Genomic DNA, 19,695 nt, shown 5'->3' with positions numbered 1-19,695 from the left:
CACTAGCAAGATTACATCCCATACAAACATACTATTAAAAAAAAAAGGAACAGAGTAATCTCTAGATAAGAACATAAGATGAGCCTGGAACATCTCTAGATATAGAGATGAGCCTGGAATATCTCTAGATAATAGCTCTCAAAGGTTAGGGCCATGCCAGAAGGACTCAGGAGCCAACCTGAAGACACTTCTAGTACCCCAAAATGGGACAATTTGATTTTAAAAAATAAGAGTTGTAAGTATGTTTAAATCCATGACGTCTGATGATATGAAAAAAAAAAATTGTTACTGCCTGGCGTTAATGGAACACCAATTCGTTATCTTGAAAGTAGTCAGGAAAGAATCAAATATTTATCCTGCCTTTCTTCTATGAACTGACCACTGGGGAACCACGTAGTAGGCGATGGGAGGCATCGCCTAATATTTTTCCACTCAATAAATGAAAATGAAATGGGAGAATCAGAGTACCATCACTTTGCAATCCCTGTTGATTTAATGGATCCAGACAGGGAGTGACAATGGCTACAAACATTAGAAACCAGTGAAAACCAGATATTATTACATGCTTCCTGATGAAATTTTTTTTTTTTAAGATTTTTATTTATTTATTTGACAGAGACAGAGAGAGACACAGCGAGAGAAGGAACACAAGCAGGGGGAGTGGGAGAGGGAGAAGCAGGCTTCCCACTGAGCAGGGAGCCCGATGTGGGACTCGATCCCAGGACCCCGTGATCATGACCTGAGCCGAAGGCAGACGCTTAACGACTGAGCCACCCAGGCGCCCCCTGATGAATTTTTTTAAAAAAGTAGATAAGAATTAACTATTTTGACCAAGGTTGTACAGTGAGGTAATGAAATCCTGAAGAAAATCAAGGAAGTGATTACTGTAAGTTCAAGATTCTGGGGTGGCTAGAAAAAGCTGTTTCTTGATCTGGGCAGTAGTTATAGGAGTGTTTTCTTTGTAACAACTAATAAGTTGGTTGTTTTGTGTAATTTTCTAAATCTGTGTTTTATAATACCACAGATTTTTAAAAAATAATTTATGAAAGAATGACACTCTACATGCTACTTTTATTTTAACTTTTCATTACGATAATTTTCAAACATACAGAGAAGTTGACCGTACTGTGTATGTAATGCCAATGTACTCATCACACTGTTCTATAGCTCATTTATTGTTCAGTAATACTTAGTAGAGTTCTATGTAACTAAATATAGAACATCATCACTTTTAAATAATGCATAATATTCCATTGTATAGATGTGATACTTTATTTAATCAGTGGCCTATTGATGAGAATTTAGCTTGTTTCTGATTTTGTTCCTAGTAGAAATAATGCTGCTAATATGTCCTTATGATGCATTCTTAAAATTTGCCATCACGGGCTATTCTAACGTGCAGAATGTAAACGGTTGTGTGTTGTGAATGAACAATGGGAGAAACCAAAGATGCAGCCTGTATTGATCACAACAATGCTGTGAAACCTAGGGAGAGCATTAGTGTCCAAGGATGAACTTGATTCCTCACAGTGGGGTCTTCACACGGCATCTTACCTCTCTTGGATCGAGATTCAGGTTTAATCCCAGCAGTCCTCCTATTACCTCATTTTGGTGATTGTGGGTATAATTAGTGTATCATTTACCTATTGCCACAATAATGTTGCGTAAGAACCACCCCAGAATACAGCTTCAGCAATAGCCATTAGTATCTACAGGACGGCCAAGGGGTGCTTAGTGTCTGCTGGGTTCATTCATGCGCCCCCGGTCAGCTCCAGGTACAGTGTGCAGCCTTTTGCAGTACTCTCCCACGGTCGTGATGGCCAGCTGGCTGAGGCCCGTCTAAGACGGCCTTGGCCAAGAGGATCCAGCTACCGAAGTCTCCAGCATCCTTCCAAGAAGCCAGCCTGCATGTGTCCTCGTACTGCGTGAAGCAGTAGCACAGATCATTATCTTTTTCGGGGGCTGGAAATGGGCCATACTTCTCCAGTCTCTGTGTCATCCCACTGGCTAAGCTCTAAATGACCAAAGCAAGCCCCGCAGCGACACGTCAGAGGCAGTGGGAAGGGACAACTTCATGGAGCAGAAGGTGAAGATACAGACAGGTGTTGATGGAGGCCATTAATGCAGCCCATCCTCCAAAGCCATCTGACAACGTATTTTAAACTGACACTTCTTAGAAGCATTAAACAGTGCCGTTATTTCTAAACTGCAGGCATCGTGCCTTTGAAGTATGAAAAACGGGGATCAGATATATTTGTGGGAGAATCCTCACGCTTTTGCATCATTGAAAAAAATTCTTGTTAAGGGCTATAAAGGTAATTCATAAGTGGAAAAGTCTACCTTTATTCTGTCTTAAAAATATTTCTTTTCCAATTTTGGTGTTTTCCCCTGAGATACATTTCAGGAAATAGAATTTTCCCTGGCTGTGCATATTTTCCTTTGTTTGATAGTGGTCTTGGAATTGGTTTTAAAATCTGGCTCTGAGGACACTGAATCAAGTAAGATAAAGAGCTGGAATCCCAAATCAACATCCTTAACTGTTTTTGCATAAGATATGGACGATAGAGGGGCGCCTGGGTGGCTCAGTCGTTAAGCATCTGCCTTCGGCTCAGGTCATGATCCCGGGGTCCTGGGATCGAGCCCCGCATCGGGCTCCCTGCTCCGCGGGAAGCCTGCTTCTCCCTCTCCCACTCCCCCTGCTTGTGTTCCCTCTCTCGCTGTGTCTCTCTCTGTCAAATAAATGAATAAAATCTTTGAAAAAAAAAAAAAGATATGGACGATAGAGATAGGGTTAGTCCCTGTACCTTTATTGCTGGAACTTTCTCTAAGTTATTAGGTGGCAAATTTAGGCTTTTCCAGAACAGTGGTTATCAACCACAGATATGTAGCACCCAGGTTTGCGCATGGCAAGAAATTGTTACTAGTAATTATATCTCAAGAAACTTAAAAAAAAAAAAAAATCAGGTTTATTCCCACAGAGTGCACTATTATATGCCGCACCTCTACTTTCTTCTCTGTGGAAAAACAAAATACTGGAATAAAATTTGCGTATGCATATACTTATTAAATGCTCTTCATTATGTATGCATCATAAAATTTTAAGCACTTTCGTTGTTGAAAGGAAACTGTATTGTACCAAGTATGCAATTTAAAGGACTTTTCAAAGTAAGTTTGACTATTGTGGAGTCATCTTATGCAGCTGCTCCAAATTATAGATCTGAAAATACAGATTAAATTCTTTAGGAGAAAATATTTAAAGCCTTAAAGGATGACTGGATCAGTATGAGTTTGAAGATAGGCCGCATCCTAGAGTGTGATGTCTGCTTTAAAAGTACTTATCCACTAATACAACCCTGTAGATTTTCAATAGGGTAAGGCAACAGTTTTTTGACAGCCCTTCCTATGCTTGGCAGGTTACAATAATGATTTCAGGAATGGCAGAAAGAAAAATCCCATTGTAATTTAGTTCTTTGTTCCATTCTTGGATTTAGTTTATTATTTGTGAACATTTTCAGAGTGCAGGACGGGGCAGGGAGAAAAGAAGGAAGATGTGCACCACCAGAGTTGATTGAGTGCTTATGATGGGTGTGCAGAGATCTCCAGGACACCTCACTTTTCCTATCAGAAAGCTTACAACCTCGTTGGGAAAACAGGTCATATGTGTTGGAAAGAATAGTATCTGCCAGGCAGTAAGCAAAGCAAGCAAGCAAGCAAGCAAGCAACCTATTGTATAAGGTATTGTATTGTTGAATAAGATGTGCCTCAGACATTAAGTATTGCTTCAAGATCCTATAGGACCTCAGTGTTGAATGAATTAGGAAGTGGAGAGATGACTCTGGGCTGACGTTGTAACTTTCAAAGCAGGGGGCTTGGAAGTGTCTAGAGCACCCCTCAGGGAGAGTGGAAGGGGGCCCACTCCTTGCCTTTCTGGGTGGAGACCAGGGATGATAGATGTCTTGCAATACCCAGGACAACCCTGTATAACAAAGAATGTCGTCTTTCTGTGAAGCTTATAAACACCCTACCAAATATCCACGTGGGCAAACAGCATGTTTATAATCATTTGAGCCTACAAGTTCTAAACATAAAGTATTTTTTATGGCTTTAATATACACTATATCTTCCAGAAGTAGAAACTCCTAATTGTAAGATAACTTGTATTTAACATTTTTTTTTTTGGAATTTTCTTAGCGTTGTTCAGCATTTTGAAATTGCTGTTATTGACAGAAGTGCTGCAAATCATGACTTCTGGGTTGACAACAAAATACACGCCTCTGTGACTTTGCATTTATAGTTGTTGAACTTACAGTGAATCTACCCATAAATGCGTTTGATGACTGTTCATTATGACTTCTAGTGTAGCTAAGTCCGAGAATGTGCTTATTGAAATGTATCTCTCCTTTTATTTCTCCTTTTCTGGAATTTATGTGTATAGATAGGTTGTTTATCTATGAATTTCACTCAAGATAGTAAAGGAATGTTATAAAATACTTGTTATAGTGAGGGAGTGTTGTTTCTGGTAGGATTACACTGGGTTAGATTTTCCGGGAAAGTAACTATTTGAAGGTAATGAAGGATTTAAGTAAATGAGTGATTCCAGAGTCATTTGGATATTAGATTGTCAATGGCTTAAAGAACTTTATTCTGGAGGTTTTGGGATAAAGGAGTGATTGTGAACACAGCAGTGTTTATCAGGTATTATGGATATATCTAGGAGGAGGTGTCTGGAGAAATTAGGCTGAGGCTGGGCCAGGAGTTCTGGAACTGTGTGAAGGTTGCATAACTAAAGGTCTAAAGAGGGAGTGGACGGAACAGAGAGTGAGGTAAACTGAGAATTGGTCAGACTTTTTGGGGAATATTCAAGAAAGATAGGTAAAGTGAAGTTCTTCGATTTCTATTTATTTCTTTTGTCCCCCTTTGACTTCATTTAAAAGTGCATAGAAAGTTCTCATCACAAGAACAAAAATTTTATAACTGTGTATGTTGACAGCTCTTAACTGGATGTATTGTGGTGATCATTTTGCAATAATACAAATATTTTGATTCATAACATTGTACAACTGAAACTAATATAATTTTATGTGAATTATACCTCAATGAAAAATAATAAAGTAAAAATAAGTGAAGCAGCTCTTTCTTCAAGGAATGTACCCTCTGTTAGGAAAAAAGATAAAAATAAAAACTTCATGTCATGTGTTAAGTATAATAATAGAAATATGTACAAAGTTTAGTGTGGGATAATAGTGATTAAAATAATTAGGTAGGGACACCTGGATGGCTCAGTCGGTTAAGCATCTGCCTTTGGCTCAGGTCATGATCCCAGGGTCCTGGAATCGAGTCCTGCCTCGTCAGGCTCCCTGCTTAGCTAGGAGTCTGCTTCTCCCTCTCCCTCTGCCCCTTCCCCCTGTGTGTGCTCTTTCTCGTGCTCTCTCTCTCTCCAATAAGGAAATAAAATCTTTAAAAAAAATAGATAATTCAAAGAAAATCTTATCAAGGCCACAGTACTTGAGCTGTAACTAAATGGGTGAATGCACGTGAGTTTTCATCTATTTCTGAGAAAAGAATGACACACAACTTCAGCTTACTAGGGATAGTTTCTCAACCTTATAGTCAAAAGATCAGGCAGTGAGAGCAGGAGAAGATCCCAGTTTTGAGCAGGGTTGCTGAAAGCTGGCTGTGACCCTCCGTTGCAGATGGTGGCCAGGTAGGGCAGTGCCCTCTCTGCACACAGCTTTGTCGCCCCTCAGACCAGGGGTGGTAACTTGCTCCTGCCACTCTGGAGTCTGCATTCTCCCTTGTGGTTTTCCTACCTGCCAACCTTTTTTTTTTTTTTTTTGGAATTAAAAAAAATTTTTTTTAAATAGTCCCTTAATTAAACCCATCTCAAATTATTCAATTTGATTGTGTTATCTGTTTCCTACTTGAAACATTATGGGTACAGTGTGTAATTACATACTGAAAAAAAGGCAAAACACACAATAAAAATAAGAGGAAAAAGTATTCTAAATTACAAATACAGTATCACAAATAAAAAGAATAGTCAGTACACATAGGGCATGATTATAGTGAGATATAGCATTCTTGGTCAGGGACATACCATATTGACAAAAATAAAGCCATTGAGGTGTGGATCATTATAATAGAAAAAATTGAATTGATAATATATAAAATTTTGAATTTACAGGGGCGCCTGGGTGGCTCAGTTGTTGAGCGTCTGCCTTCGGCTCAGGTCGTGGTCCCAGGGTCCTGGGATCGAGCCCCGCATTGGGCTCCCTGCTCAGCGGGAAGCCTGCTTCTCCCTCTCCCACTCCCCCTATTGTGTTCCCTCTCTCGCTATGTCTCTCTCTGTCGAATAAATAAATAAAATCTTAAAAAAAAAATTTTTTTTTGAATTTACATATTTATATCCAATGGGGAAAAAAGCACAAAGGACCTTATACTGAACCAAATACAAGAGGGCATTTAATTTATTTATTCACGTATTCATTTGTTTAGGAGCGCTTACGTGATTTCTGCTTGGGGACACTCTTCTGTGGTCCTGTTGGACATTTAATGAGCTTTAATGGCATTATCACAAGGCATATAAGCATTACGGATTTTCATTAAAGGGACACATGAAAACGCTGCTGGAAGGAAACTGTTGTTACTAGAGTGTTTCACTTACATAGTTTTTATGCTTTGTTTTAAAATCAGCTATTAGGTCATGATCTCAGGGTCCTGAGATCAAGCCCCACGTGGGCTCCGTGCTCAGTGCAGAGTCTCCTTGAGATTCTCTCCCTCTTGCGCATGCTCTCGTGTGCTCTCTCTCAAATGAATAAATAAAATCTGTATGAAAAAATAAAATCACAGCTATATTCTGAGGGCACCTGGTTGGCTCAGTTGGTTAAGCATCTGACTCTTGATTTTGGCTCAGGTCATGATCTCAGGGTCATGAGATCGAGCCCCAGTTGGGCTCTGTGCTTGGTGGGGCGTCTGCTGGAAATTCTCTCTCTCTCTGCTCCTCCCACCACTTGCACTCTCTCTCTCTCAAAAATAAGTAAAATCTTAAAAAATAAAATAAAATCACAGCTTTATTCTTAAGGTGGAGCTTTTAGTGGCCTATGCGAGTCTCTGGTGTCTTTGAACTCAGTATGTGATTTCATGGAAACAGTTACCTGTTCCGATGCTGGCAGACCTTCTCTAGCTTTACAGCTCAGGGAGCGTCTCTGTCTGTCTTTGCTTTTATGGAAAGGTAAATAATATTTTGAGGAGGGTAAAGTTTTAGACTCTGTCTGCATTCCCTAGATCAGCGCTTCTCCAACAGAAAAGTAGTATGAGCCACAGATGTAATTTGAAGTTTTCTAGTAACCACATTACCAAAAAAAAATAAGGTGAAATTAATTTTAACAGTATGTTTCATCTAACTCAATATATCCAAAATATCATTTCAGCACGTAATCAATATTTTAAAATTATTGAGAGATTTTACTCTTTTTCCTGCAGTCTTCAAAATCAGTGTGGTTTACACTTCTAGCACTCAATGTGGATGCTGAATTTTCGTTAGAAATACTTGATCTCTATTTAGATTTCATAAAATGTGTAGTTGAAAAAATAGATTCACCTACCAAAGAAGTTCCCCTAAAGAGTCAAGTATCAGTTTATAAATTTAGATTTTTTATATAAATTTAGATTTAAATTAATTATAATGAAATAAAATGAGAAATTCCGTTCCTTAGTTGCACTAGTCATCTTTCACATGTTAGTAGCTCCAGTTGCTCCTAGTGGCTACCGTATTGGACCGCATGGCTACAGATTATTATGATTATTATAGATTTATTGATTTATTTGAGAGAGAGCGAGCGAGCATGGGTGCATGGCAGGGAGGGGCAGAGGGAGAGGGAGAGAGGGAATCTCAAGGAGATTCCCCAGTATCACAACCCTGAGATCATGACCTGAGCAAAATGAAGAGTCCGTCGCTTAACTGACTGAGCACCCAGGTGCCTCAGCTACATATTATTCTTAAAACCATACTTGACTGCTTTTGTATTTTCAGGTTACTTTTTATGCAGAAGTAGTCCATGCCACAAAGTCCTTAGAAACTTTTTACCAGATTAGGTTTATTCATCAAGGAGATAAATGCCTAGGGAAAAATAGCTCTGCATGTTTGTGCTTTACTCCTTGCACATGGTAGGTGTTTAATAAATGTTTACCTAGCTAAATCCTGTTTAGTCCTCAAATTGCAATTTAAATTGCTCTTTCTCCAGGAAGTAAGTGTATCCTGACTCTCCAGTCTATCACGTGTTGCTTCTTTCCATTTTCTCAGAGAACTGAGTTCTTTTCCTCCAGGTTATATACCCGTATACATTGATAAGAATAATTTTGTGATTAATGTCCATCTCCCTGACTAGTCTGTCTGCAAGTTCCATGAGAAGGGGGAATGTGTTTTTGTTCACTGAAGTATCCCCTGTTCTAGCGTTACACATGGTACGTATGGAATAAATATTGGTCAGATAATAATAGCACAGGACCATTTAAAATAGGAAGTGATGAGCAGAATGTCAATTCATAACTTCATAGAAGTTGGAGTTTCTTTCGTGTTGGGGAGAAGGAATTTTTTTTAAAGATTAGATGCACTGAAAACTTAGATTCTTGGTGTTTGTTTAAGCCTTTTTACTCCTGTAAGTATGCCTCTTCTTAGCTTTCTCTCTGTTTATTAATATTCATTGTCTCGAAATAGCTATCACGTCACATCTATCTCTGCTTTATAACTTAAGGTACGCTGAAGACAAAAACTTAAAAAAAAAAGAAAATTGAATTGTAAAATACTTTTCAGGAGCTGAGAAGGGTATAGGGCAAAAGCAAAGGTGCATAGAGGAAGCATCTTTTGCTGTTTCAGGACAATTTAAAATAAACCCACCCTTTTAATTATAGCAGAGTAATGAGCCTTACCCACAATGTGTGGAGATATAATTAAAAATGTATTGTGGGTCAGTAGACCAAGTTGTCAGGTCATTATCTGAATCATAAAGTTGGGTGTAATGCCCATTAAAGGTTACTAGTGTGGAAAGGTTAGAATAGAATTTAGTCTCCACAGATACAAAGTTATACAATTTGAATAATGCTTTAGAAAACTGCCAACATTTGACTTTTTAAGAAAAAACTCCTCACTTAACTGTAATAAACAGACAGAAATGTGCGCGTGAGGGTGCAGCTTGATGAATTTCCATATCCAGATCAAGAAACAGTGCATTTGCCATCATAACATCCCAGAGTCTACCCTCTTGCTGCTCCCCCTTTCCTGCCCTCCAGGGTAAACCACTGTCTTGACATAGATAAGTTTTTCCTGTTTTTGTACTTTATATAAGTGGAATCATACAGTATCCGCATTTGAATTATTATAATAGATTATCATTCTAAGTGACATTCCTGATAGCAATTCATTGAAAACATGGTCTGTTTTCAGTTTTCCTTATTATGTATCTAATTTGGTCAACTGGCAGTTTACGACTGTGTCTGGTTCTTTATTATTCTTTTAAGAAATTTTCTGTGTAGATGTATGTATTTATGTGTGTGTGTGAACTTATATGCATGTATACAGGCATATGCTTTTAAAAATTTTACTCAGATTCAATTTTGCCCTGTTGTGCATGTTATTCACCTCTTAGTTATGTCTTAAAGCCCATTTCATATTAGCTCATGTAGATCCACTTTGTTTTTCCTAGTGAGTCATTGTTATTTAAATTTGCATTTTCTTTAGTTTTGAGTGAGGTTAGTTATTTATATGTTTCTTAGACATTTGCATTTCTCTTGGGATCTCTCCTGTCCTTTGCTCATTTTCCTACAGGCTTGTTCATATTTTTCTTAATAACTTCAAGGAAATTCTTAATAACGTCAAGGAGCTCTTTCTATATAAATGAAGTTAGCCCTTTTATGTCATTGTAGTGTTAATTTTTTTTTCAGTTTGGTTTTTTGTCTTTACTGTGTTTATAGTCATTTTGTATTCCCAGACAGAATGTTTACATTTTTATGTGGTGAAATGTACCAGTTTTTTCCTTACCGCCTTCTGAATTGTGTGTTTTTAATGAGAAAAAGCATTGGAAAGTTGAGACACATAGATAAATAGACAGACAGACAGCAAGATAGATAGATAGATAACTGCAGCCTGGAATGGAAAAAAAAAAAAATCTCAAGAAATGTTTGTGGGAAATGTGGTTACGCGGAAATTCAAATTTCAATCAAATGTGTTGTGACCAACTATAAATAAACAAAAATTTGACTTTAACGTTTTGACAGCTTTTGGAAGAATTGTCAACGCTATGCTTTTTTTTTTCTTTTATGCTTTGTTATTCAGGGTTTTAATTTCTCCAATGATCCCTCTTTTCAGATTTCAAATTATAACCTAGTTCCTGCACCACTGCTGGCGACCCCGTGACCCATGTCCGAAGTACTTCCAGGTCAGACACACTTTCGCATGTTTCAATGCAGAGAAGCGGTTGAATATTACAACTTGAACAAATAGATATGTTGGATGATTGTTTTGATGTTGAACATGGTTTGCTAAAATGACATGTTTTTGCTTTTTCTTGTTCACTTAATGTAGGAAAGTAGATCATTAAAGTAAGATAGAAGAATCCACTGGACTTACCTGTACTTGCGTAATAATTGCATGACTCTAGTAACAGCATAATGATAGCATAATGTAAAAATATTTTAGTTGATTATAACAGGAAACTAAAGCTATGTCAAGTTTTGCCATCTAGCATTGCATATGGCAGCCTGTGAACACTTACGTATGAACAATGAGGTGTCTGTGGTACGTCTCCATAAACAGCATCTTAGCCATTGTTGGGTTTGTCTAGAGTAGAACTCCCCAATTCAATATTCTCCCCGATCTAGTGCTGATTAGATTCAGGCCTTAAGGAAACCACCTTAATTTTATTGTATATCCTTTCTTTGTGTCATGGTGGATGCTAGTCTATACACGATGTGGTGTGGGATTTACTTCTTCGCCTCACAGTAATATAATAAGGAAGAAGTAATTGCGTTAACATTTTAAATTAAACAGAGGATAGGACTGCAAGTGAAAGATGAATCTGGTGGAATCTGTATTTGTTAGGATACAAACCACGCAGCAAATTCTGAGTTTTTAAGTAAGTAGGTTTAAGCCATGGACAAATAGGTATTAAAGTCTCTCAGTTCTGTAATTAAACTCCGGAAGTACATCCAAGCTGTTTTCCCCTTTATATAATATTGCATGTTCTGTTTCAACAGAAAACTAAATAAAACATAAGAGAATAAACACTAAGCTCAGTAGAGATATATGAACCACAGGTAATACCTTTTTTATTCAAAACAGCCAAAAACAACGTGACAAGCCTAAATTCACACAGGAAAATTAGGAACTTAAAGCCGATTCTTAGAGGCCATCTGATCACGCTGTGATAATTTAGGGGCAGGGAATAGATTTTCTTTGTAAGTACATATTTGAAAAGGCATATTAATTTTGGTAAATCAAGGCAAATACATGTGTCCTTTTAAAAAACTCAGTTTAAATTGTTGAGAATGATTCCTTTTAGGAATTCTTTAGCATTTAAAATTTTTTATTCCATGGCAAGATAGGCTCTGTATAGAAACTTAAGAACAAAGCTGGCAAGTATATAAAATGTGTTTTCCTCTAAATGGAAGTGAACTAATCAAATAACTTCTAGGAATTTCTTACTGTCACTTATATTTTATTGTGCTAATGTATTCCTTCTTCCTAATAGTACTCAAAGTGCTTTTATTCACTGGTAGTTATATAAGAGATAATGACACCGTTATCCAGCAGGGTTTTTCAGTGACAGCTACTACTATTGTGTATTGGTATAGGATGCGACACATTTTACAAGGAAAGCAGTATTCTTATTTCAGTGGAGTGTATAGTCCAATCATTTTTTACTTGAAAATTCGGGTGGCGGCTAGTGCAGGAAAGTCTGGACTGGTAACTGAGATCAGGTAGCCTTCCGTCCCATTTCCTGACTCTTGGGAGCTGTGACTAGAGGGAGCCTTTTAAAAAACAAACATACCCCAGAACATACACCATTATTTGCCTGGAAGATTCCTCTTGAACCTTCAAGATTCAACTCAGGAGTCCCTTCCAAGCAGGTCTTAGCCCGTGACATAGTCTAATAGTTCCCTATTTCAAGGATTTTGCCATTGTTTTATATTCCCTGTTGGAATTGACTTGAGGCCCCAGCTTGTCAGTTACTCAAGAAAACCTGTCATTCATTACTTGATCGCTCACCTGCTTTTTCTCACCTAAACCAGTATTCTCAAGCTTGATCATTGACCATATTCATCAGACTTGGTCATAAAAATCTAGAGCTGTATTTAAAACATACATTAATCTTCCAAAGATGTTAAGCCTCTTCTAAACGATGAAAATGGCTTAGAAATTGAGTGGAGAAAATATCCTTGGGATAAGAATATACTGTCCCAGGGTGACTGCTTTGAAGGTCTTCATTCTTATTTGAATATACAAATTCTGACTTGGGTTTCCAAAACAGCTAATCTTCACATTTGCCAGGGGTGATTTTGGAATGCCAGGTTCCCTCATCTGGCGTGCCTTTCTCATCCTGGGCCACTGGTGGACTCCTGCCTACCCTTCAAGACCCAGCTCAGCTGTGCTTTTTCAGGGGTGCTTCTCTAAACCTCTTTCCTCATCCCAAATCCCTTTTTCTCATAAGACTCTGCCTACTTGAGCCATGGTGAGTTTGTTTAATAACTGTTCTTCTCATTGCTCACTCTGACTGAGTTTCTTGATGAAAAGTATCTGGTACATCTCTCTTGAGTCTCCGCAGCTCCCCTTGGGATGTTTAACAAAGCCTATCCTCAGGCAATTAAGTTGAGAGGGCATGGGAAACCCTTAGGTGGGTGAGACCTAGCTGTTGAAATCACCGTCTTCCCCTAAAGCCTGGGGAAGTTGCCCTGTGAATCAGCTGTGTGAAGCCGCTCTCCTCTGGCTTTAGAAACTTCTAAGGTTAGGGGCGCCTGGGTGGCTCAGTTGGATGAGCGTCTGATTCTCGGTTTCGGCTCAGGTCATGATCTCAGGAGGTCATGATCTCAGGGTCCTGGGATCGAGCCCCACGGCAGGCTCTGTGCTCAGCAGGGAGTCTGTTTGAGGATTCTTTCTCCCTCTCTCCCTCTGCCCCTACCCCCCCGCTTACATGCAAGCATGCTCTTTCTCTCTCTCTAAAATAAATAAATAAATCTTAAAAAGAAAGAAAGAAAGAAACTTCCAAGGTTCTAATCCCATGATCTCTCTGCCTCAGTGACCTATAACCTTTGCCTCTTTTGTTCAGAGAGAAGTTCTTATCATTTTCGCCACATTGAGAGTTTACTTTCAAGAGTAATTTCAGGAAACCAGCCTTATTTTGCCTCTCCTTCCTAAAAGAAAAAAAAAATTGGAGTTATTTCATTTCCTTAATACTTTGAGGTCTAGTTCAAAAGGCAACATTCCTCAGGGTAGAAGTTTGGCTGTTAACTCCTCAGTGGAAATAAAACTGTGTAGCAGAAAAATGAAAGTGAAGAAACTGTGAAGTTTCCCTGATCAGCAGGGCAAACATGGAGCTTCCCTGGGCCATTTGTCAATTTCCAATTTTATCAGCGTGTCGTGGGAGCACACGGAGAGCAGCGGGGTATGGAGAGAAGAGTTTCCTGTCGCTTCTGACAAAAATTTTTCTTGGACAGATGCCTAGAGGTCTCAGAAAAGAGAAACCGAGGGGGCAGGTTTAACTACAGGTTCCAGCATAGGTTTATATTAGGATGTCATCCGAATTACAGGGTCACATCTCTGTGCTGGGATCTTTGTGACTCTGGGTTCCTGGAAAGCTTTGTTAGCCATGGAATTTAAGGAATCCTGGCTTCATTTTGTTTAGGACTCATAAAAAGTACTCCATTTATTAACAAAGCCTTTTTTTTTTTCAGTTGCTAAAAGGAGAAAACTCTTAAGCACATACAAAAAATCAATTGACTTTATACGCAAGAAGTCTAGGGGTATCACGTTTCAGGTGTGGCTTGTTTTAGGGATTCCAACAACGTCATTAGAGCTTCCTCCTCTCTCTCTGTCTCATGGATCTACTTGCTCATAGGTCCATGCTAACTCAGGTTGCCTCTTGTTGGTGACCCTTCAGAGTTCTAGGCTTATATCTTCTAGTTCAAGAAAAAGAGAAAAGAGAGCACCCCTTTTCGGATCATTCCGGCAACAGTCTTAGGACTGGCCTTGTGTGGGTCGCATGGTTTTCCTTGAGCCGGTCACCATAGCCATGGGGATTTGCTACTGACTGGCTGGGCCTGGGCCATGTCTTCCACAAATTAAGAGGCAGCGTCATCTCTGCCTGAAACACTTGGGCTTGAACCCCTAGAATGTAAGCTGTGCAAGAGTAGGTATTTTTATTTTGTCAGTTTTGTTCACTGCTATAACCTTAGCAGTTAGAACCATATCTTTTGCATGGTCGTGCACACCAGAGACTCTGCTGAATGAAGGAATGAGAGTGTAGAAAGTTTGATTCCCCAAGAAAAATGGTGGGGCTGTGAGCTTTATGATATGTAAATTATATCTCAATAAAACTGTCCTAAAAAATGAATAAAACAGTCACCAACCTTAAGGAACTTATGATTTAGAAGGGGAGATAGACATCTCAGTTGATATTTATGGTATAGTACAGAAGTGCCGATGTGAACAGCCTGCTACGTACCTAGCGTGGAGGAGGAGGCAGCCATCATTGTGTATAGGAATCAGAGGAAGGCTAAAGGAGCTGGGTTTTGAAGCATTTATAGGAGTTTTCAGGCAGGGTGTATAGGGTGTGGGGGGGAGTAGAGGAGATGAGGGCAAAGGACATTCCTAGGCAGAGGAGACAAACTTGTGCAGGGGGGAAAGAGTCGAGAGGGCATTGTCAGGAAAGTTGATTGTAGCTGCAATGTAGAGAACATGAGGGGGTGAGGGGGTGCAGTGATGGGAGACGTGACTGGAGGGGTCGACTGAGATTAGCATAGGGGAATTTGAAGTGGTTGTAGAGTGAGCTGAATTTGAATACCAGGAGGCCAGTAGATGGTTTTAAGCAGGAGAGCTACATGATCAGTTTGTTTTTAGAATGATACAGAGCAAAATGTGTCAGGCTAGAGTGCAGAGCCGTTATGCTTGTAGATTTAGAAAGAAACAGTAAGTGATGCGGGCCTGAAAGCAGGCGTGGAGGAGGTGGAAAGGGGAAATGCGATTTACTGGAGGAACACTTCAAGGAAAATTAAGAGAATTCAGTAGGTAAGAAACTCACAAAGGGCTATTCCGGTACTTTTAGTCTGGGAAATGTAGGCTGGCAATGCCATGAATTCTCACGTAGGGTCTAGCCCATGTGTCAATGGATTTAACTCCCTCCATCCCCCCAGTTTATAGGGAGTATTAGACCAAGTGGTCTTTGATCTCAAATCTGTAGTAAGATCATGGGAGGCAAAGAAAAATGGAAGTGGCTTCGAAGCACCAACTTCTGAGTCTCAGTATAGTACTAGTATCAGAGAAAGCAGGGTAAAAAGTCTTACGTGGAGAATAGTGAAAGCAAAAGCTGGGTGAGGGGGAGTGGTCCCCGGGCAGAAGAGGAAGATAGTCGTCCTTTCATTTTTATATCCCCAGAGCGTTAGTTTTTCTCCATAATTTTTAGTATTTACATTATTGTTGTGTTGCTCTTTCCCAGCATATGTAATTCTCTTCTGTTGATTGTTACTAATGATGCTGGTGGCAAATATGAGGAAGGGAGGAAACAGAGGAAGGCCCGGAATTGGGTGCCGGGGGCACAGTGGTGACAGGAGCTTTGGGCCGTGTGACCAGAGCCTCTGCTCAGCCTGGAAAACTTGGAGCTGGTAGGATGACAGCTGATGAGAAATCAGGTCTGGTAGAGAAGTATACCAGTCTGTTCTGGGTCACAACACATGTACTTTTGACTCTAAATAGCCTTTTCTTCTTTAGGGAGTTATGGCAGAATTCAACAAGAACTTTCTTGAGCCGAGACCAAGAAGTAAAATAAATCGGTCTGGATAGTCTCTTGAAAGATTTTAGTTTAAGTCCTGCTCAGATGCTACCTGGGATAAAAGCCTGAGAAAAGCTAGACTTTTAATGTAAACATTTCTTGAGATGTTAACAAAACACTGGTGGTTTTTTTTTTTTTTCACTGTATTCAATGATTTATTCTACAAACGTGCATTGAGTACCTACTGTGTGCTGTGCTTCTGTTCTGGTCACTGGAGGTCACAGTCTAATGGGAAACTTCAACAGGGCAAAAATAACACAATGGGAATGATGCTGTCATAGAGATAAGTGTAGGGAGGTTTGGGAGTGTAGAAGAAGGAGCCCTGGAATCCGCCTGGAGGGGCAAGAAGACTGTTCACAACTATGTGATACCTACCTTGAATCTTAAGGGTGAAATAGAAATTTGCCAGATAGGAGGGAAGGATGCTGAAGATGTGTGCAAAGACAAGGAACAGGGGGACGGGCGTGATCAGAGCATCCCAAGTGCCTCTGAAATCATTACCTGGTTCTAGTGGTTCTCAGCCTTGGCCACGCATTGGAATCACCCCGACGGGGCCCAATCCCAGGCTGACTGAATCAGAATCTTTGGGGGTGTCGTTAGGAGTGGGTCTTAGCCTTCTGTACTTTTTTTTTTAAAGCTCCCCAAGGGATTCATGCAGCTGGGGTTGAAAACATTTCCTTGTTCCTGTGACACCTGTTCCTTGACCTTTTGGAGCCCTCCGATCCCTTGGCTTTTTCCTCCCAGCTCTCCATCCCCTTCCGGGCTCCATTCCCCGCCCTCCCCAGGCCATACCCAGAATTCATTACTCATTTGTTCACTTCCCCACATCCGACACCTTAATCCTGTCCCCCTCTGTGACTGTGTCTTTGTTTCCCCCTCCCATTCAGTAGGTTGCCTTTTCATTTTGTGGATGGTGTCCTTTGCTGTGCAGAAGATTTTTTGGGTCGATGTAGTTCTGCTTGTTTATTTTTGCTTTTGTTGCCTTTACTTTTGGTGTCAAATCCAAAAAACCATTGTCAAGACCCATATCAAGGGGTTTACTGCCGGTGTTTTCTTCTAGGAATCTTATGGTTTCAAGTCTTATGTTCAAGTCTTTAATCCATTTAGAGTTAGTGCTTGTATGTGGGATAAGGGCCGGGTCCGCTTTCATTCTTTGGCATGTGGCTGTCCCGTTTTCCCAGCACCCTTCAGTGAAGAGACTGTCCTTTCTCAGTTGTATATTCTTGGCTCCTTTGTCATGAGTTAATTGGCCATACATGCATGGGTTTATTTCTGGGCTCTCTAGTCTGTTCCATTGATCTGTGTGTCTGTTCTTATGCCATCAAACTTCACATTTCTTTTAGAAAAAGTCGCCAACTCTGTGTTTCTCCCACGTGACTATTTCTGGACTTTGTTCCTCTCCTTATGTTCCCCTAGCCTGCTTCCCCTCAGGGGAAGACTTTCCTTTCACAGAGAAAATTGAGGCTGTCAGTTCTGCTTTCCCTCGGCTTGGTGTCACCGTGGGGGTGTATGTGCCTGTCCCCACCCATCCTCCCTCTCCTTCCTTCCCTCCTGAAGAAGTAGCCCTTGTCTTGGGCAAGGCTGACTCTCTCATGTCTGCTGTGGTCCCTCCTCTCATCACCTGGATTCTCCCTTATTCGTCTGTCCCTCTTTTGTGTTTCCATTTGTCCCTTCTCTATTGCCCTCTGTGTTTCCAGCTTATAAGCAATTAAACATCATGAAGACTCTATTCTTTAAAAAACAAAAATGCCTTCCTATAACCCCAAATCATCCTCCAGCTTCTCCTCTCTCCCTCCACTTTGTTTTTTAGTGAAGTTCCTTGAAGGTCACTCGCTGCCCACCTCTGCCATTCTCCCAAAGCTGTTAGGGACAGAAGCTGTCCATGTTCTTATAATCAGCCAGTGCTGCTTAATGGAGGCCTTGTCTTCATGCCCTGGTCAGGAGATCAATGACTAGAGTCAGCACGATGGCAGTGAGAAGGAAAGATCCCCCCCCTCCCCCGCCATACCTAAGTCTCTCATGCCCACCTTGTTCTTTCCGTACTGCCTTGATTGGACGATTTATGGTAGCTTTCCAGGTGGTCTCCATGCCTGTGTTTGGCTTCTCTTTGATCAATGTCAGAGTCAGACACTAACACCAAATGGAAGGGCATGAAGATGGGGCTAGCCTGCCTCTTTGGTTAGGGAGGCACCCTCTGTCTACCTCATTCTGCTCTTTCCCTGGTGACCACTGATATTTTAATTGCCTCATTTATGTTGCTTCTTTAATGCCTTTTCACCAGAGTCATCTTGGAGAACATGCTGGAGGAAAGTTGCCCTTTCCCTCCACCACATAAAGGAATACAACACACACACACCAGCGCACATCCTCTCCCTCTCTCTCTCTCTCTCTCTCTCTCTCTCTCTCTCTCTCTCCCCCTCCCTCTCTCTCGTGTTTCTCTTCAGCCTCAGATTCATCCTTCATGCTACTGAAGTGCTTAATCTTCTTCTCTGCCTCAGGGTCAAGTCCAAACCCGTGGAGCATGTCTTGTAGGACTCTGCCTGACTCTTCCTGCCCTTTACCACATCTCCTTTTATGTTTTGATTTGCTAAGACTCCCCAAATGCTGATGCACCGTCTTACCTTCAGATCCTCTCCAGACTGAGGTGGGAAGACCCCTTACTTCTTTGCACCTCCCCCAACTCCCATCCTGGTTGATTTTTATCACATTATTGTGTGTTTGTCTTCAACAAGGCTGAAAGCACTTAGCAGGTTGGACCTTGTGTGTCTTGGTTTCCCGATTCCCAGCATGGTGCCTGGCAAGAAGAAAGTGCTCAATAAATGTGGTGGCCTGAGGTATGGTGATCAGAGACAAAAGTGTGTGAGGAAGGAAGGAACTGTAAAATAGTATTAATCCCTAACAATATGCCAGCCGTTAGGTTAAATACTTGACAGCCATCTCTCTTAGTTTTTGACAAAACTCAGTGAGGTGAAGTTACTATTACTCTCACGATTTTACAGGAAAGAGATGGAGAGTTTAATTAACTTATCTGTTATATCAAAGAATTTGGACTTATTCTTAAGCTTTTAGATTCCGAAGAAAACAGCCAAATAGAAGATTTAAAGACACATTGTAAGATTTTCTTTGCTTTAAAAAAGAAACACAAACCTCCTTTCTCTTACACTGAGGAATTTTTTCCCCTATTATTAAACCCTTCTGGACCCAACGTCTTTATCCCATCTTGTTAGTCTGTTTACTTTCTCTGTGTCCATACAACAGGACCATTTCTATCACTTGGAGCAAATCAGGTGGTAAATTTGGGGGCCCTGGCAGGCAACCCTGTGCTCTGTCCCTTGGTTGTAAAGGGATGAGGGTTGCTTACATTTATTGTTACGTACTATGCGAAACTCTCTGCATGCATTTCTCATTTTAATCCTCACAACAACCGGGTGCTATTAATGTCCCCATTTTTCAGAAAAGGACGCTGAAGGTCTTGTGTCCTAGATCACTCAGCTAGTAAGTAGCCTTGTCTCCCTAGCCCTGAGTTCTCTCTTCTTATCCTCACAGGCACTGCCTCCCACTTTCAGGGGCCTCCTTCTTTGAAGCCTTGGTCTTTCTAGGAATTTGCTAACTTCTGCCTACTTCTTTTGACCCCAGATGACCGCCTAGCTGATAGTTA

The 19,695-nt window shown here is 40.4% G+C and overlaps 1 protein-coding gene across 14 annotated transcripts in view; it reads left to right on the top strand.

Moving 5' to 3' along the window:
* The window catches only part of APBB2 (amyloid beta precursor protein binding family B member 2), a 355,537-nt gene that overhangs the window by 152,532 nt on the left and 183,310 nt on the right, over positions 1–19,695 (top strand). For all 14 annotated transcript variants that reach the window (XM_032400246.1, XM_032400253.1, XM_032400244.1 and 11 more), the window contains one exon: positions 10,364–10,433. In XM_032400246.1, coding sequence (XP_032256137.1) covers positions 10,415–10,433 — 19 coding nt within the window. In that variant the 5' untranslated portion in view covers positions 10,364–10,414. The remainder of the gene's footprint in view (positions 1–10,363; positions 10,434–19,695) is intronic.

Source organism: Phoca vitulina, unplaced genomic scaffold, assembly GCF_004348235.1.
Source record: "Phoca vitulina isolate PV1807 unplaced genomic scaffold, GSC_HSeal_1.0 scaffold3, whole genome shotgun sequence".
Lineage (NCBI taxonomy): Eukaryota > Metazoa > Chordata > Mammalia > Carnivora > Phocidae > Phoca > Phoca vitulina.
The sequence above is the reverse complement of the archived record's forward strand: the minus strand, read 5'-3'. Positions and strand labels throughout refer to the sequence as shown.